The sequence below is a fragment of the Pyrgilauda ruficollis genome, unplaced genomic scaffold (genome assembly GCF_017590135.1).
Source record: "Pyrgilauda ruficollis isolate IOZ18807 unplaced genomic scaffold, ASM1759013v1 scaffold67, whole genome shotgun sequence".
Taxonomy (NCBI): domain Eukaryota; kingdom Metazoa; phylum Chordata; class Aves; order Passeriformes; family Passeridae; genus Pyrgilauda; species Pyrgilauda ruficollis.
In genome coordinates, this window is record NW_024528488.1 from 2,507,358 (window position 1) to 2,524,733 (window position 17,376).

Here is a 17,376-nt window from a genome sequence, read left to right on the forward strand (position 1 = left end):
CAGCCGCCCAGGTAGCTCCTCCTGCAGAGGGACCAGGGCTGTCCTGGGGGGCACTGGGCACAGCATCACCAGCCAGGCCAGGGATGGGATTGTCCTCCTGTGCTGTGCTCTGCAGTGAGGTGTTCTCACCTCAAATGTTTTGAGCCATTTTGGGCGCCACAATATAAAAAAGATATTAAGCTTTTAGCAGAGTGTACAAAGGAGGCCACGAGGATGGGGAAAGGTCTAGATGGAAACTCTCATGAGTGGCTGAGGTCACTTGGTGTGTTCAGCCTGGAGGACCACAAGCCTCGTTGTGGTCTTCAGCATCCTCCCAGGGGCCGTGGAGGGGCAGCTCCGATCTCTCTCTCTGTGGGCACGGACAGGAGCCAAGGGAACGGCTGGAGCTGTGTCAGGGGAGGCTTAGGTTGGGTATTCGGAAAGGTTCTCGCTCCGGTGGGCGCTGGGGCACTGCCCAGGCTCCCCAGAGAAAGGGCACAGCCCCAAGAGCTCCAGGAGCGTTTGGACGCCGCTCCGGGCACAGGGTGGGGTTGTCGGGGTGCGTGTGCTGGGCCAGGATCCGCAGCGCTGCGCCCCGCGGCTCGGGCCGCCCCGTGTGCCCGTGTGTCCGTGTGTCCGCACACAATAGCGGCGGCGGGCGGAGCGGAGCGGAGCGGAGCGGGGGCGGTGCCGCGGGCGGGGCGGGCCCGGGGGCGGCGGCGCTTCCTGCCCGCCCCGGCCCGGCGCGTCCCGCGGGCCGCCCGCGCCCACAGCAGCGGAAGGAGGCGGAGGAGGGAGCCCAGCCGCCCGTGCCGCCCGCTCCGCTGCGCTCCGTGCCGCCAGCCTGCCCGGTGCCGCTCCGCCGCCGCGCACAGGTAACCGCGGAGAAGCAGCGAGCGCAGCCGAGCCCGCCCGGGCGCGATGCCGCGGGCCGCCCTTCGCTGCCGGGGCCGCGGGCGCTGCGACTGCCCCGGGCGGCGCTGCCACTGACAGCCGAGCTGCCACCGCCGGGACGCGGACTTTCCCCTCTTTGTGTTTATTCTGCCGCTCTCGAGGTACCGCTATCCTCCTCCCAGCGACCGCGGGCAGGTCCTGGCTGACTCTGGGATTTTTTTCTACCCCCCCCCTTCCAGCTCGATTGCCTGTTCTGAAAGTATATTTATTAAATAAAAGAAAAAGCCGAGCCACAAATCCAGTTCGTATCACATTCCCCGTATTGTGGAGTCCGGTTTATTTGTGCGTTGAAAAAAGTTTACTCCCCCTCCTCCAGTTTTATTGACACTGAGGATGAAGAAGGATTTGCAAATGAAAGCGCCTTGAAATACAGCATCTTTTGGAGAGAGCTCTGCAGTTCTCCAGCCCGTTAAATCTCGAATTCCACCCTTTGCCCCTGCTGAATCCACTGTTGTGCCCTTTACTCTCTGGGGTAAAAAACCAAACAACAACAACAAAAACCCGAGGGGAAAAAGAATACCTTTGGCAGCAGGGAAGCTTTGTGTGACTGACCCAACGAGCTACAAGTGTCCAGTTTCTGAAAAGAAGAAAACCCTTTTGTCTTCAGCGGATCGGTAGGTAAGAGATGTGCTCATGCTGGAAGGGACTCTGCATTCTTTCTCCAGCCTTAACCTGGGAGCTAGACTGGCTCTCTTCTCTGTCAGCTTTTGTCCATCACTTCTCTCTCTTGTAAAGTTTGCTTTTCATCTTGCAAAAGAAAAAAAGAACAAAATACGCTCATCCACCTCTTTCACCAGTGGTAGTAAATTGCCAAAAGGAATAGTGATGTACTTGTGTGTAATTGCATTGAGTAAAACTCGGTGGAAGTCGCTGAAGTGGGTTTGTGTCAGGCCGTGTTTGAAAGCAGCCGTTTCTTGTGGTGCTCTTTTCTTTTGAGAAAATAATTGCAGTCATTGTGCTTGTAATCCACGTGTTGAGATTGTCTTTGCTGGTCATGCTGCACAGAGGAGCATCTATGTGCATTTCTGTATCACACGTGCAAACAGGGCTGCCACCATCGGCTGATTTCTTGTTTCACACTGGAATTTGTTTTACATTAAGTGCTTTACTGCTGTGTCACAAGGTGTAAAAGTGTTGCACCCATAATTAGCACGCCTTAACAGATTATTGAACATGGTCAGGAGCACGCTTGGCACTGTGCACAGTGAATATGAGGGGATGTTTTCTTTGTTTTTAGATTTTTTTTTTTCCCAAAGTAAGACTGAAAACGCAGCAGGGACATGTGCACATAATAACTGGATGGAGGCCCAGTCTCTGTGCAGGGAAACATATTTTGCAGAATACCCCTTTCTGTAGGGGCCAAGTGCTGAGTGTGTCCTGCTTTGCAAGTGATAATACCACAGTGAATGTCTCATTTTCCTTCTCCCCCAGCTCTGTACCCACATTCCTCCTTCCTTCTTTGCTACCAGGCATTTCTGCAAGGGAAGGACCTGTGGAATTTTGTGTGGCTGCTAGTGGGACTCTTTGTGTCAGGGAAGATTGTATTGTTCCCTGTGGAATCACACAGCATCCCCCAGCAGGAGGAACTGCCTGTTCATGTGGTGAAACCAGCCTTGACATTGAGCTCTTCCCCGCTGCGTGGGTTTTTCCTGTGGATGATACAGGAAATGCTACATATTGGTCTGTCCTGCTCCCTGTTCCTCTTTCTTTTTTAAGGTTTTTTTTTTTTTTTTTTTCCCCTTCCTCTTCCCTGGAAGGATTTGTATGGGAAAAGAAAGTGGAATAGGTGGGGCGGCAAGTCAGTGTGCTGAGCTGCTGGGCCCTCAGAGACCTGGGGGTGCCTCAGTCTCTGCTGAGGTGCAGCAGCCAGTGGGGCACCTTGCAAGGGGACTGGGGCAAGTGACTGACCAGGATCCATCCTGGGGCAGAGGACAGGGTCTTGGTTTTGGCTCCTGTCTCACATTTTTCTGCTTGACTATTCCAGGGCACTGAGCCTTGTCTGCCACGTCAGGGTGGGAACACAAGAGCTGTGTTCTCGAGCTTTCCCTACGCCCTCGTGCTGCTCCCGTGTGAGCGATGGGCAGCATCACTCAGGTTTTTCAGGGCTGCTGTGAAAACATGAACCCTACCATCAGGCCCATGACCCTGTTAAATCTCTGGGTCACTTTCACCGGGGTTACCTCAGTTATTGCTCCTCGAGGGAGCAGGGTCACGAGCTGACCCTGGAAAAATTTGTGCTGTAGTTGAAGTTGCAGGTTCATCTGGGACACCTGGTCTCCCTCTCTTTTACTGCCAGGACACTTATTTGCAACATAACCCCATCCCTCAAAGATTCCTGGGAACCAGAAAGACAACGTAGAATGATTTATTTTTCTTGAGGAAAGGGTGGGCTTTCCAGGTGGAGGGAACGGGGTCCCTGCTCATGCCACAAGTGCTTTGCCTTTTGGATTCTGGAGGTTTTTTGCAGCAGCACTGGCTGCCCTGGGGATGGGGGCTGGAGGCAGAAGGGAGCTGGACAGAGTGGCCGTGTGGTGGGACGTGGGCTTGGAGTTTGGCATGACACTTGGATTTAAATAGTGCTGACTGGTTAATGTGCTGATAGCGTGGTTCATCATCCTGCCTGCTCCTGGTGACACAAGACATCAGATTGTGCCATAAACGTGGGACAGGCAAAGCATTCCCCTTGCCCGGAGTACACTTTGGAGTAATGCTTTGTAGCAGAGAACGCCACAGCTGGGCCACAAGGTTTTCGTATGCCTGTGATACAAATGTATAAAAATTCTCTGTGGCCTCTAATACAGCTCAAAGGGCAGCTGATTTAGACGTGCCTGAGTGTTGAGGTCAGGAGATCACATTCCATAGGTTACTAGATGAAAGTGCTTCAAGAGGGTATAGCATAAATATTTGATTCATGTAGAAGGGATTGGTGCAAATCCTTTTGTTCCTTCCCCAAAGATGTTCTGGAGGAAAAGCGCTGTTAGGAGGGAAAAAACCAAACCCACCGAACAACAGAAAACTTGTAACTTCTTTGTGCTAGAGGAAGTTGGATGGTAACATAGTGTATTATTGCTGAATTCCACTAAAATTCTTCTCGTGGGATACACGGTCTTGGAGAACTCTGAAGGGAACTAATGTTTTTAAGTGTAAAATGACTCATAATGCATGGGCTCTTGAGGTTGGGTTTAACATTGTATGCAAACATTGCCAGCTGGTGGGGATCTTTTGGGATAAATAAGAACTGTATTTGCACAAGAAGGCTTGAATGATGCATTTCAGATGCATCCTGATTAGCATAAGCCATTCACTTTGCAAAAGAATAGCCAGAATCCCAGAAGTGGAGATAATTTAATAGTTCTCTTGTTCTCTTTAGTCTGTCTTGCATCAGCAGACTGATCAATCTTTTTGTTTATTTAGAAATAAGGTTGCATTGCTTTGCTGCCACATTTTCCTAACCATGACAGTGAAATTGAGAATTTGCATCCCCCAGGTTCTCAGAGCATAAATGCTTCTCCCACTTCTAGCCCTTCCTTTTGTTTCCAGTTGAGTGTAATGTGATTTATATATCTTTTTTTTTTTTTTTTGGTGGTTATTTTGATAGAACAACTTGCACCGTTTAATTCTTCCTAGGGCTCAGCACAATGATGCCTTACTCCATGGCTGGGGCTCAGTCACTGCAATGAGCAAACAGCTCAAGGAAAATTTGAGCTCATTAAAGCTTAATTTTCTTAATGTGGAGTAAAATATGAGCTTGGTTTAGATTGTTGTATTAATGTATACACAGGAATAGGTCTTCAATTTTAGAATTGTCAACAGTCCAAGAGTGTGTTAATGTATAAATTCTTCTGGCAGTGAAAGAATTTGTCTGTTTATACCCCCCTTGTGGGGCAGAACTCCTTGTGCACTTTTTGTTTCATTCTTACTATTGGCTTTTAAAGAGCTGCAGAGCTCTGGCCTGCAGGGAAGACAAAACCCAGTATAATAAAGTTCTTACAAGTTCAGAGTATGCATTAAACTAAAACCTGGTTCCAAACACTTGTAAATGATGAGATTCTCTGTTTGGTGCAGAACATGTTGTGTGCTGGGTTCTGTTGTGAATTAAAAAGAAAATGATGACCTTGTTCTTGGCAAAAGGTTCTTGGATTAATGGATGTTCCTACTTTGGGCTGAAGTGTAAATGCTTTCAGAATAAAGTAAGATGCCTGTTTTTCCCTATCTGGCTGTTGTTGCACATTCCCACATTTCAAGGTATTTTCAGACACTCACTTTTGAAGAAGTCCTCTCAAAGGGTTCCTAATCAAAGTAGCCTTATGGATTTTTCCCCCCTCCTTGCTATTTTGGACGATATAGTGGGAGTGGAATGTCCTTGGTTGCCAATGTTTGCTGCTAGGTATCCCCCTTCCATGGAGACCAAGTGTTTATAAAAGTGTGAGAACAGCCATTCTTGGGGATTGGCAATAAGGTCCAGGCTCTCTTTCTCCTCTTCTATCCACTGAAATACAAGAGAGGACTTGGTTCCTCATAGAAGTGTTCCAAACTGCCTGTTGCTGGGGTTATACACTTGCAGGAAGCACTAGAGGATTTGTCAAAGTGATTTAGTCCATTGTGTTGAATCTGGGCCACAACCCATTTCTCTAAGCTCATTCCTTTCAGGAATTCTCTGCTTTTCTTACTTTCTGATGAGTAGGTACTTTCTAGGTTAGGCTTCCACATACCCTGGTGCCTGATCTTCTCTCTGCATGTGCTCTATATGTGGCAGCAGCATCATAATGTAGAGTTAAATAATTGTCTTTTATGAAAGAGCAGGCACCTACCTGCCCTGTGAGTCCAGTTTGGCTGCAGGAGTTGTTAAACCCTCTTATACAGGAGTGTGTATTCCCAAGCACCTCTGGAATGCAGTGCTGGCCACAGGAAGAACTTCATGCTGCAGCCTCCATGGCCATACCTTCAGCCTTTCCAAAAGCATTTGATCCATGCTTTGGACAGACCTGATACTGGAACTGTGTCCATGTGAAAGTAATGGGCTGTATGGTGAACTCTAAAGTCAGCAAATATCCAAATCCTGCATATTACCTGGTCTCCAGAGTAGCCTTGAAATGTTGTCTTCAGGACAGGAAAAAGATCCAACAACTTTGGGGAAAAATAGTGTGAAGTTGTTCCTAGGAGCAATGAATTTTTAAACATACAATATAATCTTTCTTACTTGCCTACTATGCTGTAAGTGAAAGGAGTTTTTTGTGGTTGATGGACACTTGTGTTTACACGGACACTTGGATGTAGTTTTTAAAATAAGAATAGATTTAAAACTTACTTGTGTATAAATGGCCATTCAGGGCAAACCAGACATTTGATGTCAGCAGTAGCTCAGTGCATGAGGGGTGAATAGGAATAGAAAATGAAATGTTAATTAAAAAAGAAACCCTGAGAACAGAATTCAAAGGCCTGTGGAAACAAACGCCTCAAAGCTTTAAAATCCTGCCTTAGCAGAGTGGAGAGGTTTGTGTGAGGAGCTCAGTTTAGGTGCAGGAGGAGCCTGTGTTGGAGTCTCGCTGGGATGGAGCTGAGGCCGTCCCTGGTGGTGGTGGTTGGATGTGTCATCCCTTGTCCTGGGCAGTCCCACAGGGCTTGGCTGGCCCTGGAGAAGTGGGGGCTCCCTCCTGTTCCCCACAGCAGAGTGTCTCCTGGTCCTGGCAGGCACTCTGCATTCTTGGTCCTGCAGAAGGGCTTCAGAGATAAATGCTGCCATTCAGACTTGCTGCTTTTTTACTTTCTCGTCCTCTCTGAGAATGACTCTTGTCTAGTTTGGTTGTGTTTCAGCTTAAAATAACCTTTTTTTTTTTTTTAATACTAAATATTTTAAATTCCTTGGGAGTTTAGAGAGGTCTTTGGTCATTTTCCTTGGTAACCACTGTTGGGCTAAAGCTCATCAGTATTGGTCACAGTACAGAACCAGACTTTGTGTAAATAACAAAAAAGTTCGCTGATCCAATAAAATTGGTTTTTAAAGGCTTATTTGTATTAGCAAAGCACTTACAGTGTCCAATTGTAGACCAAAATGTTGTTGAACAGTTCTCTTATATGAATGTTTATGAATTAAGCCAGTTTAGGATTTTGCTTAATGAATTAATTAGCATTTGTAAGACCTTGTCTAAGAGTTGTGTCGCGGTAATATTTTCTTCAAAATGTTTTGTGTCTCTACACAACTTGTTTTTTGAAAGAATTACTTAATATATTAGGATTATTTACTGTAACCCTCAAGGAAAGTAATTCCACATTTCAGTGACTTTGTTCCCATCAGGGTTTGGTGGACTTTTCCTGCTGTTCTAATTTGGGTGGTTCTGTGTTCAGCTGAAACAAATTTGATTGCTTCAGACTGGGGCTAGCCTGTCTTGTTGTGGGGCTTGGGAAAATATATCTTCCTTATTTTCCCATTGTCTTTTTGAAAAGCAACAAAGCTGAAACCTCCTCTGTATTTTTGGAGAGCCAGAACTTAAAACCAGTGTGAGATGGCATCCCTGCCTGTGCTGAGGGGTTGGAACGAGATGGGTTTTAATGTTCCTTCCAACCCAAACCAGTCTGGGATCCTGGGATAGCCTGTGGAAGTGCACAAGGAGGTGGTAATCTGGAATTTTCTGGAGTCATCACAGCTGAGTGCTGATATTTCTGTTGGGTAAAAACAAATTTGGAACACTTTTTACTGTAAATGATGAAGGTTGAAGAGACCAAGAGCCATTATGTAGCCTGTTCCACCCTTCCTTTGGGTAAGATCAGGGATCTGTGGAGAGCAGGCAGGAAAGAGCACTCCAAAGTTACATGAGAAAGAGCAGCTTTTGCTCTCATCGAGTTGGGATTGGGTGTGGAGCACTTGGATCTTCTTTAAAAAAGAAAAAGTTATTAAAAAAACTTAGCACCGCTGGGGGGAAGAGTGGATTTAGCATGTGCTGAAAGCCCAGTGGATTTCTGATTTGGGGGAGCAGGGATGGTAATAGGAACTGTGTGTGGGACACTGCTGGCCCATCCCCTGCTGCTCGGGGGGTTTGGAGAGAGCTTCCATGGAGCAGTCTCAAAAGGCTGGGATGGAGCTGGGGGAGGCAAACTGCAGGGTGTGTTCCCTTGGGAGACCCAGGACAGCTTTTCCTGCCTGGAGAGGCTCTGGCACTGCATTCCTCAGGCAGGGGAGAGCTGAGTGCATTTCCTGCACAAGCCCTGCTGGCATTGACTGAGCTCTCGGGGGAGCAGGGAAGGTTAATCACCTTGGATTTGTGCTCCAGGAGCCGTGTGTTACCTCTGGTTTCTGTGCACTCAGTGAAGTTCATTTTGTTCATTAGGGCTCTAAGTCTTTAAACTGTTTTTCTGCAGCTGCTGAGGATCCTTTGCAGAAATATCTTCTCCAGCTGTAGAAAACCCTCAGAGGGTTCCTCTGCCTTCTGCTTGCACGAGTCTTGGGGTGCCAACATCCCCAATCCATTTAGGCAGGATCTGTGCTCGCTACAGAAAATCTTCCTAGCAGTGATGAAGTTTCTATTAGCAAGGCAGAAGTCGTGCTGGTGTGGTTTATATGAGGTTTCCTAAGCCATACACCTAAACCCAATTATTTCCTACTGTAACTGCATCTGTTTTAGAGTGGTTGCTGGAATACTCACATTGAAAGAAATCAATTCCCTGAGTGACATAGTTGTGGCAACAAAAAACATCAGTATAGGCCAAGACTTAGCCAGTCACCACTTTGCTAAAAGGAATGGAGTAATATCTTCCTCCCAGTGTGGTGGTGAGGCTCAATTAATCATCTTATAGGTAATTAAAGGTTTTTTACAAGGTGCACATGAAAAGCCCAGGTGGTTGTGATAAAAGAACAACACCAAAACCACTTTTATAACATCCTTGCTGTCTAAAAATGCAGTGGGCTGGATCTTCTGTAGGGTTTTAGTTTTAATTCATATTTTTAACCCATGGTACCCACTGAGATCTCTCAGTGGTGTTGGGCTGTCCCAGTACTGCACTGGGTTTGTGCCCTTCCTTGGGTCACAGCATCTCTGGCTCATAACTGGCAATTTACCTGTGTTTTAGCTGTTTCTTTTTCTACAGGAAACAAAAACCAGATCTGAGACCAAGGGAGGGGGCATTCCTGCCTGCTTTCTGGATTCTGTGGTTAGTCCCTTTAAATTCTGTGAAACAGCTTTCTGAAATAAGAAGAGCTCCTCCATATGGGGGCTTAAAATAGTTTAAATTGTGGTATTGCTAGAAAAAGCCAGAAAATTCCATGCTAAAGTTAGGCCATAGTGGTTGTTTTCTTCTCTGCGTCCTCCTCCACCTACGTTTTTTTATTTGTGTCAACTTATGATATAAATTTTCAGGATGTCACAACTGACATATGAGGAAAAACTACTTTAAGGTGGCACAAAATGGATATTATCTCTTTGAGGATCATATTTCCATTGTTTTCAGGACTGGTTAAGCTTTTCGCTTTGAATTTTGACTTTATTTTTAACGTAGATGGTGATTCCAATCTTTTTTTTTTTTAATCTCAGCAGCAATTAAAAGAGTCTGATGCTATCTGTAGGGACAAATGATGCACTGTCAACATTTTGCTCCCTTCTGATAATGCACATGAAACTGGTTTGCGTGTTTGAAGATTACATTTTACTCTCACATGGTTTTCATTATCTGAGAGCCCCGAGGAGAGGCCTGGACTAAATCAGGGAAGGAATGGAGAAACCACACAATGCAATGAAACTGGTGCTGAGGCATAGTTGGGATAGTTGTGGGACAGGGGCTGCTGACGACAGAAGCAGGGCGCTGCCTGAGTGCCAGCAGCAGCCAGAAGTGGAGCATTCTCAAAACACAAAACAAAGCTTGATGCTGAATTAAAACTGCAGCTTGGGCTTGCAGCAATTCCCCAGTTCTGCAGGGATAATGACTGGAAATCGCTGAAGTTTGAGGCAGATGAATCTTGCTTGCTCTGTGCTGGGAGGCAGCCCTCTGGAATGAGACCTGGTGTGGTTGAAGCTGCGTGAGCTTGAGCTGATTCTAGCAAGGAGACATCTAAAAGGTGAGATCTTGCCTTTCTGGAGTTGGTAGCAGAGCTTCCATTGCCTGTGCTGGAATTTGTGTTTCATTAATTATGCAGAAATGGCAGTACCTGCCCCTAAAGGGTTGTGGCTATGCAGATGTGTGAGCAGTGTTAGGTAGTGCTGCATAACAGTTTAAGTAATTGAGTGGTGTGATGTCTTCATGTAGAAATATTCTCAATACAAACAGCTGGTTTTCCTATTAGACTGGTATATTTGGAATAAATTGTCCTGCTCCTGTCACTTTTAAAATTTTAGGGGAGGAATTTGAAATCCCAAAGCATTCTTTTCAAAGTGCTTAAAAGACACTACACATTCCTATTTATACTGGGCTTTGTAAGTGTTTATTCTTTTTTTCCTTTGTAATATAAAGCCTAAATTATGTTGGTGAAGATTATAGGAACTTCCCTGTGAAGAAATTGATACTTTTTAGTGAGGGGAGCAGTAATTCAAAGGTCAAGTAAGGTCTTGTCAGTTTTTTTCCTTTGAGATGTAATTTAGAGGAGATCTTCCCATGCTGATGTCTTGACTTACTTATCTCCAGCCAGGCCAAGCACCTTGCTGCCTTTTCTTCAGGCCTGCCAGGCTTCCCTGTGCCTGGTGCCAGTGGCACAAGTGTTTGAGGGGCAGGATTAGGGACAGTCTAATCCTTGCTCAGGTGGACTCAGTTTGGCAGGGAGAGTTGTTAAAACCGGGACCAGTCTTTGGTTGTTCTCCTGGCCTTTCATTGCTGTAGCACGATGATCTAATACAATGGGTATGCATCTTATTTGCCCCCCTGCGGGTGACATTGTTCTTGTTTTTCGTTAAAAGAAGGAAGTTTTTCTTGTTTGCCCGGTGACTCTGCCCTTCTGGAATGAAGATGAGTAATGCTGGCAGCACTCCATGCACCTGCTCGGTGCCACCCTCCGGGATCACCTGAGCCACGGGCAGCAGATGGAGGCAGGCAGGGCCGGGAGGGTTGCGTTGGAGCTGGGGAGGTGTTTATGGTTGGAGTCTGGAACCTCCTCCTGGTTAGGAGCAGGTGCTAAAGCGCTCTCACAACGCTGGGGCTTGTTGAGTGCTGCCTTGCAGGTCTGGGTGTTGGCGCCAGACGTTGGGAACCTTTATTCTCCAGGACTAGCCTGGTGTGTATTCTCTCCCTTCTCCTCCTCCTCGGCAAGGACTGGAAGGAAGCAAAGAGCATTCAGTGATAACCTCCACTATTCATTAAATAATTTGGGACCTTGCATCTGAGCCTCTGATGCTCCCAGCCACTCCAAAGTGAGCCTTGGTGCAGAACAGCCATGGTTCCAATGACACAGGTTGAGTGAATTCTGCAGGATCAGGGATCAGCCTGCTGGGGTTTGCGTGGGCCATGGAGCAGCAGAGTGTTTCCATTACCCAGGGGTGACTCAGCATGGGAGTATTGCCCAGGGACCTCACAGCTGGTCCTTTCCACACTGTTTCCTGTCCCCTCCTCTATTACAGAGTGCAGGTCTGTCTGAAGAAAGCCCAGCACCTAAAAACCAGCTGAAAACTTAATCTACCTGGTAGCATCCCATCCCCTGCTGCCAGCCAGGATGGGCAGTATCACGAGCACATCCTTTAATAAACCACAGAATGGCTTTACAGAATTTGCTGCTGGAGTTGGAAGTCTGACACTGGGTTGTTTCAGGTGTGAGTGACACAAAACTTAGGGGTAAAACTGAAAGTGCTTAACTGTAGTGCAGCCCTGATGAGATGGTGAACCTGTTCCCATCCCACCTGATGTGTAAGCTAATTATCTCCTTGGCTAAGCAGTAATTCTGGACAAGTATGCACAGGCTGTCCTCACAGGGACTCTTGCATTCCTCTTTGTTTCACAAGCTAAAGAAAGATGCTTCTCTTTGCTTGTGAGGTTATTATTGCTCCATGCAGGTTAATTGAGCTATAGCATTAGAGCCACTCATCAAACAGTGGTGAGTTGCTCACTTGTCTAAGCTTGTTTATTTTTATAATGCTGGAAAATATTTGCATGCTGTACAGAAATGTGCTGCTTTGGTTCCCTACAGCCTGGCAGTATTATCATTTTAAATTCTTCATTAATCTTCCTTCCTCACGAGGGACTGGCAAGGTTCCTGTGCATAATTACATGATGTTTAAGTCAGAAGCCTCAGCTACTGAGGTTTTTACACAATGCCCTGCAAACATGAGGCTTTTCTTCCTTAAATAGTACCTACACTACCCCCATTTTGTGCCCATTCTTGATCTCAGCATGGTGAAGCATTATTTGCAATTCCTGTGTTCTACCAGTTCTAGGTTCTGATGTTTCCTCCAGAGCTTTTCCCTCAAATTACCAGCAGTAATTTCAGAGCAGAGTTTAGAATGAGGTGTAAGATGATAGAGCTGCAATGCTTGGGAGCAAATTGCAAAATTGATTCAGCCTGGGAAATCTCACTGTGGTTGCTTGGATGAGACTTGATCTAAACCTGAATTTTCCACTGGAAAAGGTGTTTCTAGGCTTTGTGGCTATGGAGAGTGCACCGTTCAATCTGTACAATTTGGCAGAGTTGTTGGCAGTCTGATTTGAACCCTATCAGTCCTAACAGATGTAGGCTAAACCCCTAAATATGTCTGTTTAAAGTATCTAAAGAACCTTCCTAATTTCCTTCCAGCTCTATCATGACAACTTTTCCAGTGCATTTCACTAATTTCCATCTTTGGCACAGTGAAAACCGAAATTGCTGGAAGAGCCTGACAAAAAATAGAGTTTGGTGTCCAAATAAATAACACATGGGCTTCAGCACCGATTGTACTGTTCATTTTTGTGTTTTGTTAATAGAAAAGTTAACTCACTGGTTCTGCCAGGAGTTTTCAGCCTGCTCAGAAAGCAGATTCCAGGAATGCTGCCACCCAAGTTAGTTGCACAAGATTTTCTTTGTTAATTAAAAATAATGGGATAAAACTGGAAAAAATAGGCTACCAGTTGGTATTTAAAGAAAGCAGATTTGTTGGCCAGAATATCTTCATATTGTATCTCAGCCCACCTTTTGCTTTGGGTTTCCAGGTTGATTTCTAGTTTACACCCACACTAAAATTAGTAGTATTCAGTTCCAGCAAATGTTTTCAATGTGAACTGTGCCCTCCCTCCATCAGCTCAGCAGAATGAGCTGGTAGTGCTGAGGAGTGAAACTCTGTGTGTGAAATGGTTCCTGGAGCATTTGAAGGAGTTAAACATGCACAGATTGGATTTGTCTGTTGAAAAAAAATCTTTAAGGCAGAGAGGCAGTATCTCAAGCTGGATTGTATCTTTGTATTAAAAAAATAAACAATCCCCCCCCACCTCCTTAGATTTTTCCAGTTGAGACAAAAGAAATCTTCGGGTGGAAAGGCAGCATCACATTGCATAATAAAAGCCTTTTTATACTCTAATAAAAAGGGTTGCTCAGGGCAGCTTGGTTTAAAAAAATTATAAAAAGAAGAGTCAGTGATGATTCTGGTGAGGGGGATGAGGAATCCTTAACTTCTGTTGTGCAACACTGAGAAAAGAGGTTAGAAATTGCTCTGGTTATCTGCTATCTTTAATGGCTGGTTTAAAGGTTCTTTACTGCATATTTGCTGGCAGCTGTTTTCAATATATCCCTCTCGAGCTAAGTCACCAGTTAAGAATTTGACATTAGCTGCTTTTTTCAACCACCATCTTGAAGTACCACACCACACAACACTGCCTTGTTCTCTCCTTAGATATTGTTCATGTGCCTTGAAATTGCTGTTGACACCTCAAGTATTTAACTTGCAGATCTGAGATAGTTTTTGTTGGGTGTGGATTTGTGCCGTAATAAGTCAGAGACAGAAGTATCCATGTCTGCATTCCTTCACTACATCTGTTCACTTTATTTTTTGCAACATTCCAGGAAATTAAGTTAAATTATACGTATCAATGAATATTTTTAGTTTTGCTAGTTCTGTTTTCATTGCCTTTCCTTAAAGTATGAACACACTGAGTGCACAAATATGTTCCACATCTTTTGCATTGCTTGCCTTTTTCTTTAGGACACTTTCAGTAACTGCTTCTTGTAACATGCTTCTTGTAACATTCTTCTAAATACACATTGTTCTGTATTCTCCTGCTTCTCCTCTCAATGGTTAAAGTTTCTTTACTGCTTCATATTCTGAAGGAAAAAAGTAACGTAATTAAAGAGTGTTTTGGGAATTAGAGCTGTGCTCTGCAATGTATTTCTGGCATAAGCTTTTGTCAGTGTCCTTTTCTTCCCTGACTTTCCCAGTCTGTAAAATAAAGCTAATATTCACAAACTGATCATTCTCACAGTCATTTCTGAGGCACAGTGTGTTGAAGTTTATCAAGCATTTCACTGTGTCACCATCCAGCAGAGGATTTCTGCTGACACAGTTTGAAATACTCAGCACCACTGGCAAAGGAGCCATAAGCACAGGGCATCCTCATCTGTGCTGCAGCTTTCATTCTGAGCAAAAAATAAAACAATGGAGTTAAAGAATTAGCGGGTTTTAATCACTGTTTCACTTGGAGGCACAGATGGGACAAAGCATTACTTGGCAACATTTAATCTTGGAGCAGAAATAGTCATGATTACAGCAGCAGCTGGAGTAGATTGCTGGGGACACGGGGGTTCATTCATCCTAAAGGGATCAAAATTGTTGGGCTCTGGGAGAAAACAAGAAGTTACAAAAGGAAAATCTGAAGTATGGGCCAAGGTTTATTATTTTGAGGGTCTCTTCTGCTGATTAAATGATGTTTTCAATGCTTTCCTCAGAGTTATTTTGGGAGCGAGGAGAGTATCAAGTGATCTGGCCTGCTGAAGAGGAGCTGAAGCCATCTCTGAGCGGAGATCTTGGGTTTGCAGGAGGAAGGCTGAGCGTGTCCCCCCATGTGGCAGAACTGCTCCTCCTTACCAGGGAACTCCAAGTGAAGGACAAAGGTATGTGCCACTTCAAACAGCATTTCAAAGGAGGCACATTCCAGGTCAGCTAACAGGGCCTGAATTCCTGCCCTGGTGGGCAGCCTGGAATGAGGTGGATTTTAACTTTCTCTTCATTAAGATTTGCAGAAGGCTTTTGTGTGCCCAGTGGGAGTCCTTGTGTTGCAGGGTTGGCTGGTCTGAGGGAGCAAACGGGGAGGTTGTGGAGATGCAGCACAAAGCAGACCCTTCAGGCCTCCTGGTTCTGCTACAGAACAAACTGTTTGGGAGCACGTTACCTTCTTCTAAGGGACAGCGTAATACAGCAAAAAGGTGACAAAAGAAAATGCTAGAACACCACGTGTTCTGCTGTCAGGCAGAGCCGCAGCTTGGCCAGCGAGTGAGGCTCACTCTATATTCTGGGCTGTTCTAGCTCAAAAGTAGCTCTGCTTTCAGTTACATGTCTCAAAGGTATCATTAATTTTTGATATTTCAACTCAGGCAAGGCCAATGGGCCTGAGTTTCCATGACACACTCCTGACTCCACTGGGAGACTGAGCAAAATGTAATTGCTGTTGGTCACTGGCTTAATCTGTACTTAGGATGTGCCTGACATTGGCTCTTTGTGTTTCTCTCATTGGGACGCAGTGTTTTTTCCTGCCACTCAGAGGTCTTTTTCTGTTCCTTAGATCAGAAAACTCTTTTTCCTCCCCTTGCATTTGCATGCATTCCGCTGAGGATATTTAGATGTGTGAGGATTTGGTTGCCTTTGTGTAGCAGGAAGTTCCTGAGTCCTCACTTGCACCGTGCCTGGGGTTTTCTGCAGCAGGGAGAAGAGGTGCTGATCTCACTCTGGGCATTTCATAACTCTGAAAACCTGCTGGCTAACTAGGTATTCATGAATTGCTTTATCCGAGCCGAGAGATTTCTTTACTTCTTTTGAACCATATGCTATCTCAACGGGCCTCTTTTTTGTTTTTTGCTTTCCCTTAAAACTGACAAGTTGCTGATTTCACACTTCCATCCTTGTCTGCCTACAAATATGGGAAGTGTATTTCACTGTTGGTAACTCCAACTATAAAGCAAACAGGTTTCAGGCATTTTTACCATCATCCTGTGAATTCCACGTCTCCTTTTTGCCCGAGATGCTGTCTGAGGTATTTGGCACGCATCCCTACGGCTTGCAGTGGATTGATTTGCCTATAAACTTTCAAGTCACCTTTCATCACCTTTCTGAGGCTTTGCCCCCCGGGCATGCACGTCCTTCTTAGGTCTCCATGGGCCTTGATGACCCCCATTGTTATGGGAACCTTTGGTAATCTAACCTGCTTTTTTTCCATATTTCAAGCCCTTGCTCCTGAATATCTCTCCCTCAATCCACTCAGGCGCTAATAACCGTGTCTCCTTTCCTCAGGTCAAGGGCAGCTTTTACATTCCACCCAAAAGGCACCACAGTTTGAGATGAGGAATTCAGAAGAGCAAGCAGCTACGACAGTTTTACAGCGCCTGCTGCAGGAGCAGCTCCGATACGGGAACCCAAATGACAACCGCAACCTTCTCGCCTTACACCAGCAAGCCACAGGGAATGCCCCCCCTTTCAGCAGCACCGGCAGCCCGGCCTCTCAGAACGAAGGGCTGAGCTCCCAGGACCACCAGCTCGTGACTCATGCTGCCCGCCAGGAGCCCCAGGGCCAGGAGATACAGGTGGACAACAGCATCATGGAGAAGCAGCTCTCGCCGCGGCTCCAGAACAGCGAGGACCTCCCGACCTACGAGGAGGCCAAGGTGCAGTCGCAGTATTTCCGGGGCCAGCCGCACGCCAGCGTCGGGGCCGCCTTCTACGTCACGGGCGTCACCAACCAGAAGATGAGGACTGAGGGGCGGCCCACGGTGCAGCGGGTGAGCCCGGGGAAGGTGCACCAGGACGAAGGACTGAAGGACCTCAAGCAAGGCCACGTGCGCTCCCTGAGCGAGAGGCTGATGCAGCTGTCCCTGGCCACCAGCGGGGTCAAGGCCCACGCGCCCGTCACGAGCGCGCCGCTCTCCCCGCTGTCCCCGCTCTCTCCCCAGCAGTCCAGCGACCCTTACAAAAATTCTGGCTCCAATGAGTTCTACAAGAACTCGGTGCAGCCCCCTTCCCAGCCCAGCATGAAAGGAATGGAGCAGCGGGGGCCTCCCCCAGAGTACCCTTACAAAAACGTGTCCACCCCGTCTATGAACTGCAAACCTCAGGACTCGGGGCATTTCTATAGTGACCATCGCATGAGCCAGCAGGGAAGATCTGATGGGCCTATGATGAGGTATCAGCATCCCCCTGAGTATGGCTCAGTCAGGTAAGAGAGACCTTAAAACAAGCCCTGTGACAGCCATGTAGGGAATGACAATATAAAACAGTCCATCACCTTCACTCATGAGGCAGGTTTTCCTTCAGCAAAGACCCCATCCTCATTGTGCGAGATGACATGTTGTGTTCAGCTGCA

The 17,376-nt window shown here is 46.3% G+C and overlaps 1 protein-coding gene across 2 annotated transcripts in view; it reads left to right on the forward strand.

Moving 5' to 3' along the window:
* The first annotated feature begins 728 nt into the window (after positions 1-728).
* AMOT (angiomotin) overlaps positions 729-17,376 on the forward strand; it is a 46,781-nt gene continuing 30,133 nt past the window's right edge. Inside the window, exons 1-3 of one of the 2 annotated variants that reach the window (XM_041484637.1) lie at positions 729-1,551; positions 14,753-14,917; positions 16,311-17,229. In XM_041484637.1, the coding sequence (XP_041340571.1) occupies positions 16,358-17,229 (872 nt within the window). In that variant the 5' untranslated portion in view covers positions 729-1,551; positions 14,753-14,917; positions 16,311-16,357. The remainder of the gene's footprint in view (positions 1,552-14,752; positions 14,918-16,310; positions 17,230-17,376) is intronic. The other variant, XM_041484638.1, reaches the window with a different exon arrangement.